Raw genomic sequence first — 22724 nt, forward strand, 5'->3', positions numbered from 1 at the left:
TACAAAAATTAACCACGTGATTACTAAAGAGTCCTGAAAAACATAGCTAATAATTGCTTTTCCCTAACCAGATTTAGTTCTTTCCCAGATCTTCTGTTCCAAGTTAAGGGAACTGCTTAGAGGAATCATCAATGAATCATGATCCAAAAGTAGACTAATACACTATACTCAGCACAAGCTGTAGAATTAATCTCAACATGGCTAACCCCCAATGCAGTACTATAGATTATGCATGATAGATTTGACATCTAGATTTAAGAAGCCAACAGAGATGTTCTACATGTGGGTTATAGAAATTAGAAAGAAAATAAAAACACCATTGGATCTCTAAATCCAACACCTTGGATAATGGTACCAAATGAGGCTTTAGTTAGCTGGGCATGGTAGCATAAACCTGAAGTCCCAGTGACTCAGGAGGCTACGGTGGGAGAATCATTTGAGCCCAGGAGTTGGAGACTGCAGTGAGCTATGACTACATCACTGAACTCCAGACTGGCTGACAGAGTGAGACCCTGTCACTACTACTACTACTCCTACCACCACCACCACCATTCCCCCCCTTCCCCAAAAAATAAATGAAGCTTTCAAAGTAACACCATGTAGAAAAGAAGGCACCGGCGGCACCACCGGCACCACCACCACCACCACCACCACCATTCCCCCGTCTTCCCCAAAAAATAAATGAAGCTTTCAAAGTAACACCATGTAGAAAAGAAGGCCTTCTTAAAAATGTAAAAACCTTACTGATCAAAGACATGGTGTCTTTCATATGTTTCATTATAGAGCTTATCATTAAAATAGAAAAAAAGTGAAAAACTGAGCTTGAAATAAAAATCTCATTGTCAATACACAGTAAAAGTACAAAGAAATGAAATAATGTCAAATATAGAATAATGGTTTCTCTGGAGGAGATTGGAATGTGGGTATGCAATCAAGAGTTTCTGGATTGTCCCTGTTTCACTGTTTAATTTCTTAAGGTGAATTATTCATTATTCTTTATATTCCTTTTAACATGTTATATAATTTTATAGATCAATTATCTAATGTTTGGCTCCTTTTATTTTAAAGACCTCCAGCATTTTAGGTTGCCTCATCAATAGTTGGCAAAAGAGGCTAGGCATGGTGGCTCACACCTATAATCCCAACACTTTGAGAGGCCGAGGTGAGTGGATTACTCGAGGTCAGGAGTTCGAGACCACTATGGCCAACATAGTGAAATGTCATGTCTACTAAAAATAAAAAAATTTGCCGGGCATGGTGGCGCATGCCTGTAACCCCAGCTACTCATGAGGCTGAGATGAGAGAAGCACTCGAACCCTGGAGGAGGAGGTGGAAGTGAGCCAAGATCGTACCACTGTCCTCTAGCCTGGGGAACAGTGCAAGACTCCATCTCAATTTAAAAAATAAAAAAAAAAGAGGCTGGGCGTGGTGACTCACGCCTGTAATCCCAGCACTTTGGAAGGTCAAGGCAGGCGGATCACGAGGTCAGGAGATCGAGACCATCCTGGCTAAAACAGTGAAACCCCATCTCTACTAAAAACACAAAAAATTAGCCAGGCGTGGTGGCGGGCGCCTGTAGTCCCAGCTACTTGGGAGGCTGAGGCAGAAGAATGGCATGAACCTGGGGGGCGGAGCTTGCAGTGAGCAGCGATTGCACCAACTGTACTCCAGCCTGGGCGACAGAGTTGAGAGTCCGTCTCAAAAAAAAAAAAAAAAAGAGCTGGCAAAAGGTTCAAGATGTAATACACTTACCTGATTTGACTTCTCTACTGTACTGCTGGGAACCTCGGTAGTGTCCTTCACAAAAAAGTTATCTATGATGTGTCTCTCTGCACATTCTTGGCTGCAAACGGGGCATCGAATGACTCCAACTGGGAAAAACAAAATTATATTCTAAGTTTTAATACAAATATACTGAGTACTTAACCAACACATCCCATTCAAACTGTGACTTTGTTCTTTTTCAATGTCCATTCTTTTTAAATTCATACCTGCTGTCACTTAAAAATAACTGTCTATGTAAATATACTGATTTTATCTATACATCCCACATGAAATACTAAACGATGCATAAATTCTTCATAATTTTAAATGAAATGACTCCCTTCCCCCACATCACCATGGGCTAAATGCTTTTACTGTTTAGCAACTTCTCTAGCAGTGGTTTTCCAACAGAAATGTACAGAACCATATGGGAGATTTTCAAAAGAACAAGGAGCTCAGGTTTTCTCTAGATCTACAAAATGAGGATTTCTGGAAGTAGAACAGAGACATGCTCCTTTTGTTTAAGATCTCCACAGAGATTGTGAAACATCATTTCCTTTTAACAAATGCAAATAGTATTCCTTTGAACAAAAAATAATAGTCTTTCATAGTGCTTGGTAAAACAATAAATAATGACAAACAAGTTAAAACTGTAATATAAACTTGATGCCATATAATTCATACTATGGAAGACTGCAGTAAGGTTCCCAGATAGATTTTTTAATGAAATGCATAAGAACAAACACAAAGTAATCCAAAGGCCAATTTCATTTGTATAAACAAATAACAAACAAAAATTTAATTAAAAAAAATTTTTTTACAATAGCAACAAAAATGCATTAAGTACTCAGAAATAAATTTTAAAAGATTGTGAAGGTTATTGTGCAGGAAAATATTAAGCTATATTTAAAAACATTTTAAAATATCTAAATCATGAAGAAAGCACGTTCATGACGGTAAAGATACCAATGCTCCCACAACCGTATCTATAGATTCAATGCAGCTCTAGTAACAATCCCAAAGGAAATTTCCATAGAATTTTGACAAGCTGAGGGGACACGCCTCCCAACTAATAATACCTACTATAAAACTATAACAATTAAAATGGTGTGATATTTTGTAAGGCTTACATAAATGTACACTTTATATATATCAGATGTTCACTAGAAATCACTGGGAAAAGGGATGAACTTTTCATGTTGCTGGAACTATTATTGGGGGTGGGGAATGAAATTAGATCCCTACTTTATCTGATCCAAAAAAAAAAAAAAAAACTATTTTGAGTAGATTAACAACTATAAAACTTTCACAAGAAAATGTAAGAGAATATCTTTGTGACCTTGGAGTACAAATTTATTGGAATAAATTTTTAAGCAAGATACAAAAAGCAAGAGCTATAAGGGAAAGATTAATATAGCCACCTTTGTTACAGTTCTTTGTTACTGAACTACAGCTAGTGAAAATATTACCATGAACAAAATGAGAAGACAAGCCTCAAGCTGGAAGATCTATCCAAACACACAGTATTGGCAAAGAATTAATACTTAAAATCTGGAAAGATGTCACAATGCATTTCAGAGAAATAAAGATGGAGTAAACCTAATTTTCATTATGCCTCCAGCTTCACACAGCTAAGAACTCTAGACATTCTATATAAAACATTAAGTGTTACCCCCATTTTACAGATGAGGAAACTGGGTGCTATGACTGGCCTGTGGTCACACAACCACTAATGACATGTCATGTGCACACTCTACATGGTAAGTATTAAAATGGAGATACAGCATAGACTTTAAAACGGTACAAGATCTAGATCAGCCCTCTTCATTGATTGCTCTGTAACTCCTTTTTTTTTTTTTTTTTTTTTGAGACGGAGTCTCATTCTGTCACCCAGGCTGGAGTACAATGGTGCGATCTTGGCTCACTGCAACCTCTGCCTCCCTGGTTCAAGCGATTCTCCTGCCTCAGCCTCCTGAGTAGCTGGGATTACAGGCACGCGTCACCATCCCTGGCTAATTTTTGTATTTTTAGTAGAGACGGGGTTTCATGATGTTGGTCAGGGTGGTCTCGAACTCCTGACCTCGTGATCTACTGTGCCCAGCCTTGATTGCTCTGTAACTCCTAATCAATCTTTTTGAGCCTCTGTTTCGTCTTCTGTAAAACAGTAATACGTGATAATCATGATGATAGTTATCCTATTGAGAACTTGCTGTGTTCTAGTTATTGTGCTCAATATTCCACTTCCATTAGAACAACTCTGAGGCAGGATTATTGTAAGGATTTCATATGAGTAAATGCACAGAACAAGTCTAGCCTAGGTTGGTACCTGGTAAACCTGGGCAGTAAGCCCTGTACTGTCCAACTAAAATCAGATGACAATAGCTGGCTCTTTCTGAATCAGGTAAATGAGGACCAGCACAATCTCATCTACACTGACTCCCTCAAAGTATGATCTCTAAGGCTACAAATAAATTCTGAGTCATGGATATACCTCTGCCTAATAAGGAACAATTGAAACCAAATGTTAGTAAATCCCAAATTTACATCTCTACCAGAACTTCATTCTCAAGCCCCAGGTGTTATCTTTCTTTTCAGTAATAGAAAAACAAAGCACTACATATTACACAGTAAATACAATCATGAGCTGCATGACATGACGGGTTTGTTGTTGTTGTTGTTGTTGTTTTTTGTTTTTGAGACAGAGTCTTGCTCTGTCATCCAGGCTGGAGTGCAGTGGTGCGATCTTGGCTCACTGCAACCTCTGCCTACCTGGTTCAAGTGATTCTCCTGCCTCAGCCTCCCAAGTAGCTGGGACTACAGGCACCCGCCACCATGCCTGGCTAATTTTTTGTATTTTTAGTAGAGATGGGGCTTCACCATGTTAGTCAGGATGATCTTGATCTTCTGACCTCGTGATCTGTCCATCTCAGCCTCCCAAAGTACTGGGATTACAGGCGTGAGCCACCTCGCTTGGCCACTGCATAACGTTTTTTTAGCCAACAATGGATCACATATATGTCAGTGGTATCATAAAATTATAATGAAGCTGAAGGCCAGGTGTGGTGGCTCATATCTGTAATCCCAGCAATTTGGGAAGCTGAGGTGGGTGGATCACTTGAGGTCAGGAGTTCAAGACCAGCCTGGTCAACATGGGGAAACCCTGTCTCTACTAAAAATACAAAAATTGGCCGAGTTCAGTGGCATGTGCCTGTAGTCCCAGCTACTCGGGAGGCTGAGGCAGGAGAATTGCTTGAACCCAGGAGGCAGAGGTTGCAATGAGCCGAGATCGTACCACTGCACTCCAGCCTGGGCAACAGAGTGAGACTCCATCTCAAAAAATAATAATAATAAATAAATAAATAAAAATAAAATGGAGCTGAAAAATTCCTATCACCTAGTGAAAGCTGTGGTAATATTGATAATATTGTAAGTGCAATGCATTACTCGTGTGGTTAGGGTGATGCTGGTATAAACAAGCCTACTGAGCTGCCAGTCATATAAAAGTACATAATGTTCTAGGCCCCCTTCATATGCACTCATCACTCACTACCTGACTCACCCAGAGCAAATTCCAGTCCTTCAAGCACCACTCATAAGTGCTCTATACAGGCGTATCTTTGTTGTTTATCTTTTACACTGTATTTTTCTAGGTTTTAGATATGTTTAGATGTACAAATACCATTGTGTTACAGATGAACACTACAGTATTCAGTACAGTAACATGCTGTACAGATTTGTAGCCTAGGAATAACAGGCTGTACCATATTCTCCTGGTGTGGAGTAGGCATACCATATAGGTTTGTGTAAGTATACCCTATGATATTTATACAATAAAATTGCCAAAATTGCACCACCACGCCTGGATAATTTTATTTTTTTTATGAACAGACAGGGTCTCACTATATTGCCCAGGCTGCTCTCAAACTCCTGGGCTCAAGGGATCCTCCTGTCTTGGCCTCCCAAAGTGCTGGGATTACAGGCATAAGCCATGGTGCCTGGCCTTATTTCTTTTTTTTCCTTTTTTTTTGGGGGTGCGGGGAGAGAAGGTCTCACTCTGGTTGCCCAAGCTGGAATGCAATGACATGATCTTGGCTCACTGCAGCCTCCACCTCTCAGGCTCAGGTGAATCTCCCACCTCAGCCTCCTGAGTAGCTGGGACTACAGGCCTGTGCCACCACACTCCACTAATTGTTTTGTATTTTTAGTAGAGACAGTTTCACTATGTTGTCCAGGATGGTCTCAAACTCCTGGACTCAAGCAATCCGCCTATCTCAGCCTCCCAGAGTGCTGGGATTACACGCATAACCCACCACACCTGGCCTCTTATTCCTTTTTTCTACAAATGAAATGTTTCAAGCTTTTGGGTTTTGAGATGTGAATATGATTTGTTATCTCCTTTCTGTGAAGTTTTAGTTTCTAAACCTAAGCATAATGCAGGGCTTATGTTTTGACATTATGTGCTAGGAATGGCTCACACTTCTTTGACTGCCCAGCTCCACAAAAGAGATGTACGTGGATTTAAAGTCTCTTATTACACACAGTAGATCACAACACAAGTGAGTTAAATGACAGAATCATGAGATGGATCACCACCAATCCGGCAACTTTATTCCAAAATCCACGGCAGACAAGGGAGAAGATAGATATATAAAGCCGAATAGTGCTGTCCGTGGTCCTGTCAATACCACTAATGGTTTTGACTCCTACATACATAAATAGCAAAAAACCAAAAAACAAGTAAATGCTATCTACAAGACATCTACTTCAAATATACAGAGAGAGGTCAAAGGAAAAGAAAAAAGAAAAACAGCATGCTAACAGATACACATTCAAACAATAAGCATATGTACAGGGCAGTGCTCCAGGTGGCTTTGAATCAAGCCAGTTCCCTGCTCTGCCCCACACCTCTGTGTAACTGTATAACATGCTGGGAATGAAGCATCCTGAGACAAGGAGGAGCTGGTTGGAAGAGCCTCAGTTTCTGTCCCTGTCATTCCCTCCACCCTCAAACAGGATGTCCTCTAATCTTTAGCCCAGTGAATCATGTTGCCCTTGAGATATAAACCTTCTTTCCTGGGTCCCCTAGCTGTGGTCCACAGACCATCCACTCTGGGCAGCTTTCCCAAGCCTTGAGGGACTGATTTGCAATGAATGCTAGGCTTCTCCTGTCCCTTGCTGCCCATCTGTGGGTAATAAAACTGGGCTTCATGTAAGTTGTTCTGCTTATGAATGTTTTGACTCACTGGACTCAGGCAAGTAGTAAAAATGCAGCCCAAGATATAACGAGCTAAAATGGTAACTAGTACACAGTGAACATCCTTCATAATATGAAACCAGGAGGACTTAATAATGCTCTCAGACAAAGCAGACATCAGAACAAGGACCATTTACAAGAGATAAAGTGAGAACATTGAGTAATGATAAAGGGGTTAACTTATGAAGACATAATCCTAAATGCATATGCATCTAATTAACAGAGCTTCTGAAAAAATAATGTAGAAATTGATACAGCTAAAAAAAAAAAAACCGACAAATCCACATTCCATTTGTTGATTTCAACTCTCTCCTCTCAGAAATCAATAGAGCAGTAGACAGAACAAAATAATCAAACCTGATCCAACTGACATTTAAAAACACTTTGGGAGGCCAAGGCAGAAGGATCACCTGAGGTCAGGAGCTGAAGATCAGCCTGGTCAAACCCCATCTCTACTAAAAGTACAAAACTAGCCAGGCATGGTGGCACATGCCTGTAATCCCAGCTACTCGGGAGGAGGAGGGAGAATTGCTTGAAGCCAGGAGGCAGAGGTTGCAGTGAGCTGAGATCATACCACTGCACTCCAGTCTGGGCGAAACTCTATCTCGGAAAAAAAAAAAAGAGAGAGAGAAAGAAAAAGAAAAAACAATGTGAACAGAAGGCACATTTTTAAACATGCACAAGATATTCACCAAGATATAACATATACAGGAAAATAAAACGTGTAAATAAATTTATAACTAAACCCACACAGGGGGCCGGCACAGTGGCCATGCCTATAACCCCAGTACTTTGGGAGGCCAAAGTGGGAGGATCACTTGAGTTCAAGAGTTCAAGACCAGCCTGGCCAACATGGTTAAACCCTGTCGCTACTAAAAATACAAAAATTAGCCTGGCATGATGACGGATGCCTGTAATCCCAGCTACTCAGGAGGCTGAAGCAGGAGGATCGCTTGAACCCAGGAGGGAGAGAAGCTGCAGTAAGCCAAGATCGCACCACTGAACTCCAGCCTGGGCAACAGAGTGAGACTCCATCTCAAAAAAATAAAAAAAAATAACAAAAATTAGCCAGGTGTGGTGGCATGTGGTTGTGGTCCCAATTACTCAAGTGAGTTGAATGACAGGATCAAGAGGCTGAAGTGGGAGGATGGCTTGAGCCCAGGAGATGGAGGCTGCAGTGAGGCGAGATTGCGTCACTGCACCCCAGCCTGGGTGACAGAGGGCAACCTTGTCTCAAAAAATACACGAATAAATAAGTAAAAATAAAAATAAAAAAACCACACAGAGTCAGGCACAAAGGCTCATGCCTATAATCTCAGCACTTTAGACAGCCGAGGCGGGCAGATCACTTGAGCTCAGAAGTTCAAGACCAGCCTGGACAACATGGTAAAACCCCATTTCTACAAAAATAAAAATAAAAAATTAGCCAGGTATGGTGGTGTGTGCCTGTAGTCCCAGCTACTTGGGAAGCTGAGGTGGGAGGACGGCTTAACCCCTGGAGGCAGAGATTGCAGTGAGCTGAGATTGCACCACTGCACTCCAGCCTGGGTGACAGAGCCAGACACTGTCTCAAAAGCCAATCAACAGGCTGGGCGCAGTGGTTCACACAGGTAATCCTAGCACTTTGGGAGGCCGAGGCAGACGGATCACCTGAGGTCAGGAGTTCGAGACCAGCCTGGCCAACATGGTGAAACCCTGTCTCTACTAAAAATACAAAACTTAGCTGGACGTGGTGGTAGGCACCTGAATCCTAGCTACTTGGGAGGCTGAGGCAGGGAGACTGAACCCAGGAGGTGGAGGTTGCAGTGAGCCGAGTTCAAGCCGCTGTCCTCCAGCCTGGGCGACAGAGCAAGACTCTTTCTCAAAAAAAAAAAAAAAAAAATTGAATTTGTGATTGAAAACCAGGCGTGGTGGGAGGATTGCTTGAGCCCAGGATTTCAAGACCAGCCTGTGGAACATGGTGAAACCCCTTCTCTACAAAAAAAATCCAACCAAACCAAACAAACAAAAAACCTTCCCATGAAGAAAAGTCTAGACCCAAAGGGCTCCACTGGTGAATTATATTCAACATTTAAAGAAGATAAGACCATCCCTAAACAAACTCCTTCAGAAAAGAGGTAATTCAACCTTATTTTATGAGGCCAGTATTACCCTGATACTAAACTCGGATAGTCATTACAAGAAAAGAAAATTATAGACCAATCTCTCTCATAATTAACAAAAATATCATTAACAGAACACTAGAAAATCAAACCCAGAAATACATAAAAATACATATACATCATGATTAGGTAGGGTTTATTCCTGAAATACAAGGTTGGATGAGCATTCAAATAATTTATTATGTTAATAAAATAAGGGAGAAAAGCCATATTTGATCATCTCAATATATCTGGGAAAAAAATCTGAAAATTTTGGCTGGGCACGGTGGCTCATGTCTGAAATTCAGTGCTTTGTGAGGCTGAGCCAGGAGGATCACCAGAGGCCTGGAATTCAAGACCAGTCTGGGTAACATAGTGAGATCTCATCTCTAGTAGAGAAAATACAATTTTAAAAGGGGGAAAAAATCTGAAAAATTCACCTATCCACAACAAACTTTCAAGAACCTAAGAACAGATGGAAACTTCTTCAACCTGATCAAGACCATCTCTGAAAAACCTACAGCTAATATATATTTAATGATGAAATACAGAATCCTTTCTGCTGTCACTGGGAAGAAAGTAAGGATGTGCACTCTTAGCACTTCTATTCAGAACTGTTTTAGTGAGCGCAAAAAGACACAATTAAAAAAAAAAAATCCAGATTGGAAAGAAAGAACTATATTCACAGGTGATGTGATTGTATAAGCAAAAAGTCCTAAAGCATTCCCCAAAAAAAGCTACATAAAATAGGGGTAATATTAACAAAAGATATGCAGGACATGTAGAGTAAAAACCACAAAACGAAGATTAAAGAAGACCTAAAAAGAGACATTAAAAACATTATTAGATTGGTAGACTCAATACGGTTGAGATTTTCCATGTCTCCAAACTGATGTCAAGATTCAATGCAATCCCAATTAAAATCCCAGCAGGGAATCTTTTTGTAGTAACTGACAAACTGACACTAAAATTTAATGAAAATGCAAAAGGCAGAGAATAGCAATAACAATTCAAAAAATACCCAATTTGGAGGACTTATGCTCCTTGATTTCAAGATTTACTATGGATAGAGCTACAGTAATTCAAACAGAGTGGTATTCGAGAAAGGAGAGAAATACCAACAATGAAACAGAATAGAGTCCAAAAACAGACATATACATATAGATTACATAACAAGCATTTAATCAGAGTCTCAAAAGGATGGACTGAGAGAAAACAAAATGGGCAAGAATTTTGTAGAAGCGAAGTAACAGAGCCTACAAGTTTCCCAAGTCCAATGACTTCCAAGAAGAATAAAAAGAAACTAACATCTAAATATATCACACTAGACTGGACATGGTGGCTCATACCTGTAATCGCAACATTTTGGGAGGCTGAAGTAGGAGGATTGCTTGAGGCTAGGAGTTTGAGACTAGCCTGGGCAACACAATAAGACCCCATTACTGTAAAAAAAAAAATAAAGAAAGAAAATAAATATGCCATCCTAAAACTGCAGAAATCAAAGACAAAGAGAAGTCTTAAATACAAAGAAAAAAGGATGAATTATCACGAAAAAAGACAAAAGTAGGACTGTTAGCCTACTTCTGGTCAGCTACAATGTAAGTCAGAAGACAGTAGAAGGCTGTCTTCCAAGTGCAAAAATTGCCTAACTAGAATCCTAAATCCAGCAGAAATATTGTTAAAGACTAAGATGCATTAGTTGAAACAGACTGTCAGAATCAATAATAAAATCCCACAATATGCTGCTATGTTGTCAATTTGATACATTTTGTAGGTTCACTACTTTTAGAGTTTACTTTTTGTTTAGATATAAACTTATTTTTGAATATGTAAAACATTTACATGGGTTCAAAAGTAAAAAACTATATTAAGTAAGTATAGCAAATTTCTCTTCCATCTTTATCACTCAAATCCATTTGCCCTACTTCACCTTCTCTATAAATAATCATTTTTATTAAGCCGTGTTTTCTGGTATCGGGGTGTTTTTTCTCCTTTTTCCTAGAAGTTCTTCTTGCAAAAAACACTGTACTGCAGCTTTTTGTTGTTGTTGTTGTTGTTTTCACTTAACAATACATCCTGGTGATCACTCCAAAACAGTAAATACAGATCTACCTGCATTCCTCCCCCCCCCACATTGTATGTACCTCAGTCTTTTTTACAGCTTATTTTCCATCTTCTGCTATTACAATGATGACTCAATGAATAACTCTGTCTACATGTCACTTTACTCGTGGCAGATGTACCCTTAAAATAAATTCTTAGAAGTGGGTTTGTGGGTCAAAGGATAAAAGAACCTGCAATTTTGTTAGAAACAACCAAATGCACTTATTGGAAATGTATAACAATATCCAGTTTCTCAAAGTCTCAAATAGAGTATGTTAACAAACATTTGGATTTTTGCCTGATAGGTGAAAAACAGCTATATTGGTATAGTTGTAGTTGACACACTCCTTATTGTAAGGTTTAAGATCTTTCTTTTTGTTGTTGTTTCTTTTTTTCTTTTTTAAAATACAGATGGGGTCTTGCTATGTTGCCCAGGCTGGTTTTGAACTCTTGCCATCAAGTGGTCCTCCTGCCTCAACCTCCCAAAGAGCTGGGATTACAGGCATGAGTCACCACTCATATTAATCATGGAAGTAATTCCAGATTAAGAGAAACATGGCCAGGTGTGGTGGCTCACGCCGGTAATCCTAATACTTTGGGAGGCCAAGGTGGGAGGGTCACACTAGAGGACAGCTGTTCAAGAGCAGCCTAGGCAACATAGTGAGATCCTGTCTCTATTTAAAAAATAGTAACACCAGGCTTGGTGGCTCACACCTGTAATCCCAGCACTTTGGGAGGTGGAGGCGGGCAGATCACCTGAGGTCAGGAGTTTGAGACCAGACTGGCCAACATGGTGAAGCCTCATCTCTACTAAAAATACAAAAATTAGCTGGCTGTGGTGGCAGGTGCCTGTTATTCCAGCTACTTGGGAGGCTGAGGCAAGATAATCACTTGAACCCAGGAGGCGGAGGTTCCAGTGAGCTGAGATCATGCCATTGCACTCCAGCCTGGGCAACAACAGCGAAACTCCATCTCCAAAATAATAATAATAATAACAATAATAAACAGATATAAAGGGTATTTTTGGGAAAGGGGGAAAAATGGAAGATGGACTTGTATTAGACTATTGGGAAATAATGCCTATTTTAGACAGCTGTGATAAGGTTATTGTTATTATCAAGGTGACTGTCTTATCTTTGGTAAGAGACTGGCATGCATAAACCAGCTACCATGACCCATTCCATAGTCCTGCTGCAACATGGGGACAGCATTCCTAAAATGGCTCACTGTTGCTATAGTGAACAGTAAAGACTTTGTGCTCTAAAATTTTGAGGTGTGATTTAATTGGTATGGCAGTTCCCTGAGGATCAGCAGAGATGGCTGGCTACATTTGACCCCCTTAGGCTTGGGGCGGCCTCTCTGGTGACATTTATCAGAACATTTAAAAAGGAATGCACACTAATTTTTAAAAATCTAGACATTTTAAAATATCTGAGAGGCTGCAAGCAGATACAGAGATAATGGGACAGAAACTTCAGTAACACATATAACAAGGAACAAAGACTTCACAAAAATCGCTTGGAAAAGTCACTATACTAATAGACAACTTTAGACCTCAACAAACAACAAAATAAATCCCTGAGTAGAAGGAGAATCTGTTTTCCAGAGTTACCACCACATTATAATACTTAAATTGTTTGGTTCTCGGCCGGGCGCGGTGGCTCAAGCCTGTAATCCCAGCACTTTGGGAGGCCGAGACGGGCGGATCACGAGGTCAGGAGATCGAGACCATCCTGGCTAACACGGTGAAACCCCGTCTCTACTAAAAATACAAAAAACTAGCCGGGCGAGGTGGCGGGCGCCTGTAGTCCCAGCTACTCCGGAGGCTGAGGCAGGAGAATGGCGTAAAAACCCGGGAGGCGGAGCTTGCAGTGAGCTGAGATCCGGCCACTGCACTCCAGCCCGGGCGAAAGAGCGAGACTCCGTCTCAAAAAAAAAAAAAAAAAAAAAAAAAAAAAAAAAAAAATTGTTTGGTTCTCAACAAACAAATTATAAATTATAGAAAGCACATAGCTGGTTTATAAGAAAAAAATAATGTGACAGAGAACTATCCCTGGGACAGCCCAGACAGTAAAACTACTAGTCAAAGATGTTAAATCAACTGTCTCAAATATGCTCAATGATGTAAAAGAAACTATGCACAAAGAGCTAAAGCATATCAGAAGAGTGTATGAACAAACAGGGAATGTCAGTAAAGAGACACACATAACAAAAAAGAACCAAAAATAAATTCTGAAGCTGAAAAGCCTAAGAGCTAAATGAAAAATTCATACAGCAGTGCAATGGTAGATTTGAGCAGGCAGAAGAATCAGCAAACTTGAAGATAAAAAAATTGAACTTATCCAGTCTGAAGATTAAAATGAAAGAAATAAAGAAAAAACTAACAGAACCTAAGGCACCTATGGAAAACCATTGAAACAAGTCCTAGAAGAGAAAGAGGCAAACGACATATGGAATAATTAATACCCAAAAACTTCCTAAATTTGATGAAGAACATGAATCTATGCATGCAAGATGCTCAATAAGCTCCAAGCAGGATAAACTCAGATATTGTTACTGTGGTAACTTTAGAACTGTAATTTTCCAACTTGTAAGGGATGACTTATTTTTGCTTCTTGATGGTTGGCACAGTCCATTTGAGACTTTCCCCAAACTATTCTGCAAGAGCAGTAGCCTCTCCCTTCATCAAGCATTCCCCTGGCTCCACAGACTGAAAGTTGATTCTGGTCATTTTTTCCAGCTTGCTGGTTGTTTCAATGTTAAAGATTAACTCCTAGAGATTCCTACTCTGCTACTTTGCAGGATGTCTCTGTCACCAAAATTAAAACTACAGTACATCAAAGGACATTATCAAGAGGGTAAAAAGACAACCCAAAGAATAGGAGAAAATATTTGCAAATCATGTATCTTGTAAGTGCTTAGTATCCAGAATATATAAACTTTTACAACAAAAATTCAAAAATAGGTAAAGAACTTGAATAGACATTTCTTTTCTTTGAGACGGAGTCTTATCCTGTTGCCCAGGCTGGAGAACAGTGATACAATCACAGCTCACTGCAGCCTCTACCTCCTGGGCTCAAGTGCTCCTCCTGCCTCAGCTTCCTGAGTAGCTGGGACTACAGGCATGTACCACCATGCCTGGCTAAATTTTTTTACTTTTATTTTTGTAGAGATAGGGTCTCCCTATGTTGCTCAGTCTGGTCTTGAACTGCTGGGCTCAAGTGATCCTTCCACCTCAGACTCCCAAATAGCTGGGATTATAAGTGTTGAGCCACTGTGCCTATCCGACATTTCTCCAAAGAAGATAAAAAAAAACAGCAACCAACAAGCACATGAAATGATTTTCAACATCATTTGGGAAATGCAAATCAAAACCACAATGAGATTTATCACTTCACACCCACTGGGGATGGCTTTCATCCAAAAAATTAAAGGAAAAATAAATGTTATCCAGGATGTGGAGAAATTAGAACTCTTGGGCATTGCTGACACGATGCAAAATGGTGGAGCTGCTATGGTAAACAGTTTGGTAGTGCACCAAAAAGCTGACAGCCATTCTACTCCCACACACCCAAAAAGAACTGAAAACAGGGACTAACAGATACTTGGACATCGACGTTCATAGCAGTATTATTCATAAGAGCTAAAGAGTGGACAGCCTAAATATCCACTAAAAGACCAATGTGTAAATCAAATGTGCTATACCCTTACAATGGAGTATTATCTGCCCATAAGAAGTGAAATCTGATATACGTGCTACACTATAGATAAAACTTGAAAACGTTATGCTAAAGGAAATTGGTCAGACCAGAAAAGGACAAATATTGTATAATTCTATTTGTATGAGGTTCTAGAACAGGCAAACTCACAAGGACAGAAGGAAAGAGGAGCAGCACGATAGCGATTGTCAAGAACAAGCGCCTTACGAAAGGCAGCAAAGGCAGCCAAGAAGGTATTTGATCCATTTTCTTAGAAAGATTGTTATGATGTGAAAACTCCTGCTATGTCCAAGAAATATCGGAAAGACACTAGTCATCAGAACTCAAGGAACAAAAAGTGCATCTGATGGTCTCAAGGGTTATGTGTTTGAAGTAAGTCTTGTTGACTTGCAGAATGATGAAGTTGCATTTAGAAAATTCAAGTTGATTACCAAAGATGTTCAGGCCAAAAGCTGCCTGATTTAACTTCCACGGCATGGGTCTTACTCCGTGACAAAATGTGTTCCATGGTCAAAAAATGGCAGACCATGATTGAAGCTCGTGTTGACATCAAGACGACTACTGATGATTATTTGTTTCATCTGTTCAGTGTTGGTTTTATGAAAAAACCAACAATCAGATACAGAAGATCTCTTATGCTCTGCACCAACAGGTCTGCCAAATCCAGAAGAAGATACTGGAAATCATGACCTAAGAGGTACAGACAAATGACGTGAAAGACGTGGTCAATACACTGATTCCGGATAGCACTGGAAAAGACGCAGAAAAGGCTTGCCAATCTATTTATCCTCTCCAAGATGTCTTCAGTAGAAAAGTAAAAATGCTGAAGAACCCCAGGTTTGAATTGTAAAAACTCATGGAGCTTCATAGTGAAGGTAGCAGTTCTGGAAAAGCCACTGGGGATGAGACACATGCTAAAGTTGAATGAGCTGATGGATATGAACCACAGTCTAATAATCTGTTTTCTAATTGTGGCAAATAAAAAGTTCTATTTGTGAAAGTAGAAAAGAGGTTACGAGGGGCTAGGAGGAAGGGGCAATAGGGAGGAGTTCTTGCTTAATGGGTAAAGACGTTCTGCTCAGAAAAGCTGAAAATTCTAAGAATCAGAGCGCCTCTTCTCCTCCAAAAGATCGCAGCTCCTCACCAGCAACAGAACAAAGCTGGACGGAGAATGACTTTGACGAGCTGACAGAAGTAGGTTTCAGAAGGTCGGTAATAACAAACTTCTCTGAGCTAAAGGAGGATATTCGAACCCATCGCAAGGAAGCTAAAAACCTTGAAAAAAGATTAGACAAATGGCTAACTAGAATAAACAGTGTAGAGAAGACCTTAAATGACCTGATGGAGCTGAAAACCACGGCACGAGAACTACGTGATGCATGCACAAGCTTCAGATTCACCAAGGTTGAAATGAAGGAAAAAATGTTAAGGGCAGCCAGAGAAAAAGGTCAGGTTACCCACAAAGGGAACCCCATCAGACTAACAGCAGATCTCTCGGAAGAAACTCTATAAGCCAGAAGAGAGTGGGGGCCAATATTCAATACTCTTAAAGAAAAGAATTTTCAACCCAGAATTTCATATCCAGTCAAACTAAGCTTCATAGGTGAAGGAGAAATAAAATCCCTTACAAACAAGCAAATGCTGAGAGATTCTGTCACCACCAGGCCTGCCTTACAAGAGCTCCTAAAGGAAGCACTAAACATGGAAACAACAACCAGTACTAGCCACAGCAAAAACATGCCAAATTGTAATGACCATCGAGGCTAGGAAGAAACTGCATCAACTAACGGGCAAAATAACCAGCTAACATCATAATGACAGGATCAAATTCACACATAACAATATTAACCTTAAATGTAAATGGGCTAACTGCCCCAATTAAAAGACACAGACTGGCAAATTGGATAGAGTCAAGACCCATCAGTGTGCTATAATCAGAAGACCCATCTCACGAGCAGAGACACACATAGGCTCAAAATAAAGGGATGGAGGAAGATCTACCAAGCAAATAGAAAGCAAAAAAAAGCAGGGGTTGCAATCCTAGTCTCTGATAAAACAGACTTTAAACCAACAAAGACCAAAAGAGAAGAAGGTCATTACATAATGACAAAGGGATCAATTCAACAAGAAGAGCTAACTATCCTAAATATATATGCACCCAATACAGGAGCACCCAGATTCACAAAGCAAGTCCTTAGAGACCTACAAAGAAACTTAAACTCCCACACAATAATAAAGGGAGAATTTAACACTCCACTGTCAATATTAGACAGATCAATGAGACAGAAGGTTAATAAGCATATCCAAGACCTCAGCTCTGCACCAAGCAGACCTAATAGACATCTACAGAACTCTCCACCCCAAATCAACAGAATATACTTTCTTCTAGCACCACATCACACTTATTCCAAAATTGACCACATAGTTGGAAGTAAAGCACTCCTCAGCAAATGTAAAAGAACAGAAATCGCAACAAACTGTCTCTCAGACCACAGTGCAATCAAACTAGAACTCAGGATTAAGAAACTCACTCAAAACCACACAACTACATGGGAACTGAACAACCTGCTCCTGAATGACTACTGGGTACATAACGAAATGAAGGCAGAAATAAAGATGTTCTTTGAAACCAATGAGAACAAAGACACAACGTACCAGAATCTCTGGGACACATTTAAAACAGTGTGTACAGGGAAATTTATAGCACTAAATGCCCACAAGAGAAAGCAGGAAAGACCTAAAATCAACACCCTAACATCACAATTAAAGGAACTAGAGAAGCAAGAGCAAACAAATTCAAAAGCTAGCAGAAGGCAAGAAATAACTGAGGAGAACTGAAGGAGACAGAGACACAAAAAACCCTTCAAAAAAAAAAAAATCAATGAATCCAGGAGCTGGTTTTTTGAAAAGATCAACAAAATAGACCGCTAGCAAGACTAACAAACAAGAAAAGAGAGAAGAATCAAATAGATGCAATAAAAAAACGATAAAGGGGATATCACCACTGATCCCACAGAAATACAAACTACCATCAGAGAATACTATAAACACTTCTATGCAAATAAGCTAGAAAATCTAGAAGAAATGAATAAATTCCTGGACACACCCTCCCGAGACTAAACCAGGAAGAAGTTGAATCCCTTAATAGACCAATAACAGGCTCTGAAATTGAGGCAATAATGAATAGCCTACCAACCAAAAAAAGTCCAGGACCAGATGGATTCACAGCCAAATTTTACCTGAGGTACAAAGAGGAGCTAGTACCATTCCTTCTGAAACTATTTCAATCAATAGAAAAAGAGGGAATCCTCCCTAACTCATTTCATGAGGCCAGCATCATACTGATACCAAAGCCTGGCAGAGACATAGCAAAAAAAGAGAATTTTAGACCAATATCCCTGATGAACATCAATGTGAAAATCCTCAATAAAATATTGGCAAACCGAATCCAGCAGCACATCAAAAAGCTTATCCACCAAGATCAAGTCGGCTTCATCCCTCGGATGCAAGGCTGGTTCAACATACGCATATCGATAAACGTAATCCATCACATAAACAGAATCAAAGACAAAAACCACATGATTATCTTAATATATGCAGAAAAGGCCTTTAACAAAATTCAACAGTCCTTCATGCTAAAATCTCTCAATAAACTACGTATTGATGGAATGTATCTCAAAATAATAAATGATGGAATGTATCTATTTATGACAAACCCACAGCCAATATCATACTGAATGGGCAAAAACTGGAAGCATTCCCTTTGAAAACTGGCACAAGACAGGGATGCCCCCTCTCACCACTCCTATTCAACATAGTGTTGGAAGTTCTGGCCAGGGCAATCAGGGAAGAGAAAGAAATAAAGGGTATTCAATTAGGAAAAGAGGAAGTCAAATTGTCCCTGTTTGCAGATGACATGATTGTATACTTAGAAAACTCCATCGTCTCAGCCCCAAATCTCTTTAAACTGATAAGCAACTTCAGCAAAGTCTCAGGATACAAAATCAGTGTGCAAAAATCACAAGCATTCCTATACACCAATAACAGAGCGCCAAATCATGAGCGAACTCCCATTCACAACTGCTTCAAAGAGAATAAAATACCTAGGAATCCAACTTACAAGGGATATGAAGGACCTCTTCAAGGAGAACTACAAACCAGTGCTCAATGAAACAAAAGAGGACACAAACAAATGGAAGAACATTCCATGCTCATGGATAGGAAGAATCAATATTGTGAAAATGGCCATACTGCCCAAGGTAATTTATAGATTCAGTGCCATCCCCATCAAGTTACCAATGACTTTCTTCATAGAACTGGAAAAAACTACTTTAAAGTTCATATGGAACCAAAAAAGAGCCTGCATTGACAAGACAATCCTAAGCAAAAAGAACAGAGCTGGAGACATCACACTACCTGATTTCAAACTATACTACTACAAGGCTACGGTAACCAAAACAGCATGGTACTGGTACCAAAACAGAGATATAGACCAGTGGAACAGAACAGAGGCCTCAGAAATAACATTACACATCTACAACCATCTGATCTTTGACAAACCTGACAAAAACAAGAAATGGGGAAAGGATCCCCTATTCAATAAACAGTGCTGGGAAAACTGGCTGGCCATATATAGAAAGCTGAAACTGGATCCCTTCCTTATACCTTACATAAAAATTAATTCAAGATGGATTACATACTTAAATGTTAGACCTAAAACTGTAAAAACCCTAGAAGAAAACCTAGGCAATACCATTCAGGACATAGACATGTGCAAGGACTTCATGACTAAAACACCAAAAGCAACGGCAACAAAAGCCAAAATAGACAAATGGGATCTAATTAAATTAAAGAACTTCTGCTCAGCAAAAGAAACTGCCATCAGAGTGAACAGGCAACCTACAGAATGGGAGAAAATTTTTGCAATCTACCCATCTGACAAAGGGCTAATATCCAGAATCTACAAAGAACGTAAATTTACAAGAAAAAAAATCAAACTCCATCAAAAAGTGGGCAAAGGATATGAACAGACACTTTTCAAAAGAAAACATTTATGCAGCCAATAGACACATGAAAAATGTTCATTGTCACTGGTCATCAAAGAAATACAAATCAAAACCACAATGAGATACCATCTCACACCAGTTAGAATGACGATCATTAAAAAGTCAGGAAACAACAGGTGCTGGAGAGGATGTAGAGAAACAGGAACACTTTTACACTGTGGGTGGGAGTGTAAACTAGTTCAACCATTGTGGAAGACAGTGTGGAGATTCCTCAAGGATCTAGAACTAGAAATACCATTTGACCCAGTCATCTCATTACTGGGTATATACCCAAAGGAGTATAAATCATGCTACCATAAAGACACACGCACACGTATGTTTATTGTGGCACTATTCACAATAGCAAAGACTTGGAACCAACCCAAATGTCCATCAATGATAGACTGGATTAAGAAAATGTGCCATATATACACCATGGAATACTTTGCAGCCATAAAAAAAAGGATGAGTTCATGTCCTTTGTAGGGACATGGATGAGGCTGGAAACCTTAATTCTGAGTAAAAAACCACAAGGACAGAAAACCAAACACTGCATGTTCTCATTCATAGGTGGGAACTGAACAATGAGAACACTTGGATACAGGGCGGGGAACATCACACACCGGGGCCTGTCGTGGGATGAGGGGATGGGGGAGGGATAGCATTAAGAGAAATACCTAATATAAATGACAAGTTAATGGGTGCAGCAAACCAACATGACGCATGTATACATATGTAACAAACCTGCACATTGTAAAGTATAATTTAAAAAAAAAAAAAAAAAGAAGTTCTGCTCAGGATGATGAAAAAGTTCTGGAAACAGTAGTGTTACAGAACACTATGAATGTACTTAATACCACAGAATTATATATTTCAATATGATTAAAGTAGTACATTTTATGTTATATTTTACTATTTAAAAAAAAGTACTCAAAACTTTGACAAGGCATAGTAAAATATATATACCCAAATAGAAGAAAATTAATAAAATGAAATAGAACTATTAATGTATTTTTTCAAAGAAATCAGTAAAATGAAAATCCATATTGAGGAAAAAGAAAGAAATAGGGAAGGCTTATAAAATCAGCACCAGAAATGAAAAAGAAAATTTCATAACTTTAGATGATACAAAGAATTACCAAGAGGTTAGTATCAACTACCTGTATCAATAAAATTGAAAATTTATATAAAATGTACAAATTCCTAGAAAAAAAGAAACTGTCTGCCATAGTCTCTCAAGTAGAAGAGTCCTATAGATAAACCTTTAAGAAAACTGAATCCAGAGTTAAAATCTTCCCACAAAGAAAGGCCCAGTCCCTGACTGCTACCATATATTCAAGAAATACTTTAATTTCAGTCTTACACAAATTCCTTCAGAGAAATGAAGTAGCACACTGTAATCCATTTTATGAATTTCGCCTAACTCTACAAGAAAACTCATAAGGGAAATATTACGAAGAAAAACCACAGGCCAAGGTAATTCATAAACATAAAAGCAATAAACAAAGTATTAGCAAACCAAATCCCACAGCACTAAGTAGACTCCTGCCTAGGAAATTTCTATTAGAAAATCAATTCTTAGAACTCACCATTTAACAGATTAAAGGAAAAATTACGCTTTCACTAGATACATAAGAAAAAGTATATTTAAAATAAAAATCTAAGGCCGGGTGTGGTGGCTCATGCCTATAATCCCAGCACTCTGAGGGTAGGAGTTCCAGACCAGTCTGACCAACATGGTGAAACCCCATCTCTACTAAAAACACAAAATTAGCCAGGCGTGGTGGCACATGCCTGCAATCCCAGCACTCAGGAGGCTGAGGCAGGAGAATCACTTGAACCCGGGAGGCAGAGGCTGCAGCGAGATGAGATCACGCCACTACACTCCAGCCTGGGCAACAAGAGCGAAACTCCATCTCCAAGAAAAAAAAAAACCAATCTATGATAAAAAAGACACACACACACACACACACACACACACACGCCTCTTTGAATATTAGGAAATAAATGGGGAGGTATATGGCCGAGAATTGAGGTTCAGTATTAGGTACTACCTTGATTCTGGCAAAAGTGGGAGGACCTTGAACAGCCTAACCACAAGTTCTCCTTCCCACTTTCACAGATAGGGTCCCTTAACCAAATACTCTTTATCAAAGCAATCAGGCACAATTTCTGCTTATGCTTAAATATTGAGTTTCAGTTCCTTGCCAGCGTAGAGTTATTCAAACAAGCCAATCCCATCGTCCTGTGAGAACCAGGGGCACCCCCGATTTCATGATAATACATAAAAAGGCTACCTCCCAAAGTACCTGTTTGTTTACCCCATCCCAAATGCAACCATCATGTGGCCCCGCCTGGCAATGTAGTGTCCTCCCCAGGGCTATATAAGTCTATGTGACTAATAAACTGTTGTCAATTTCATCTGTCCAGTGTCAGATATTATGTACTGGGCCAACCTCATAACCCTAGGGCAGGAATCCCTCCCTCACCAATGGGAGTATCTACACACTTATAAAGGATCTACATAATATCCTACAGCAAACTTCCTATTTAATGGTGTAATGTTGAAGCTTCCTTTCTGAGATCAGGAATAAGATAAAGATATCCACTGGCTTGATTTTTATTCACCAATGGAGAGTTCAGGCAGCATGATAAGGCAAGAAAAAGAAAAGGCATAAAGATTGGAAATAATAAACAT

General features: G+C 39.5%; 1 protein-coding gene and 1 pseudogene across 2 annotated transcripts in view; one reads left to right on the forward strand and one right to left on the reverse strand.

The window, feature by feature from the left end:
- The window catches only part of TRIM24 (tripartite motif containing 24), a 127076-nt gene that overhangs the window by 80949 nt on the left and 23403 nt on the right, over positions 1-22724 (reverse strand). For both annotated transcript variants that reach the window (XM_033195006.1, XM_033195005.1), the window contains exon 2: positions 1753-1871. In XM_033195006.1, the coding sequence (XP_033050897.1) occupies positions 1753-1871 (119 nt within the window). The remainder of the gene's footprint in view (positions 1-1752; positions 1872-22724) is intronic.
- Positions 12461-15963, forward strand: LOC117073342 (annotated as a pseudogene).

The sequence above is a fragment of the Trachypithecus francoisi genome, unplaced genomic scaffold (genome assembly GCF_009764315.1).
Source record: "Trachypithecus francoisi isolate TF-2019V2 unplaced genomic scaffold, Tfra_2.0 Lachesis_group4, whole genome shotgun sequence".
NCBI lineage: Eukaryota > Metazoa > Chordata > Mammalia > Primates > Cercopithecidae > Trachypithecus > Trachypithecus francoisi.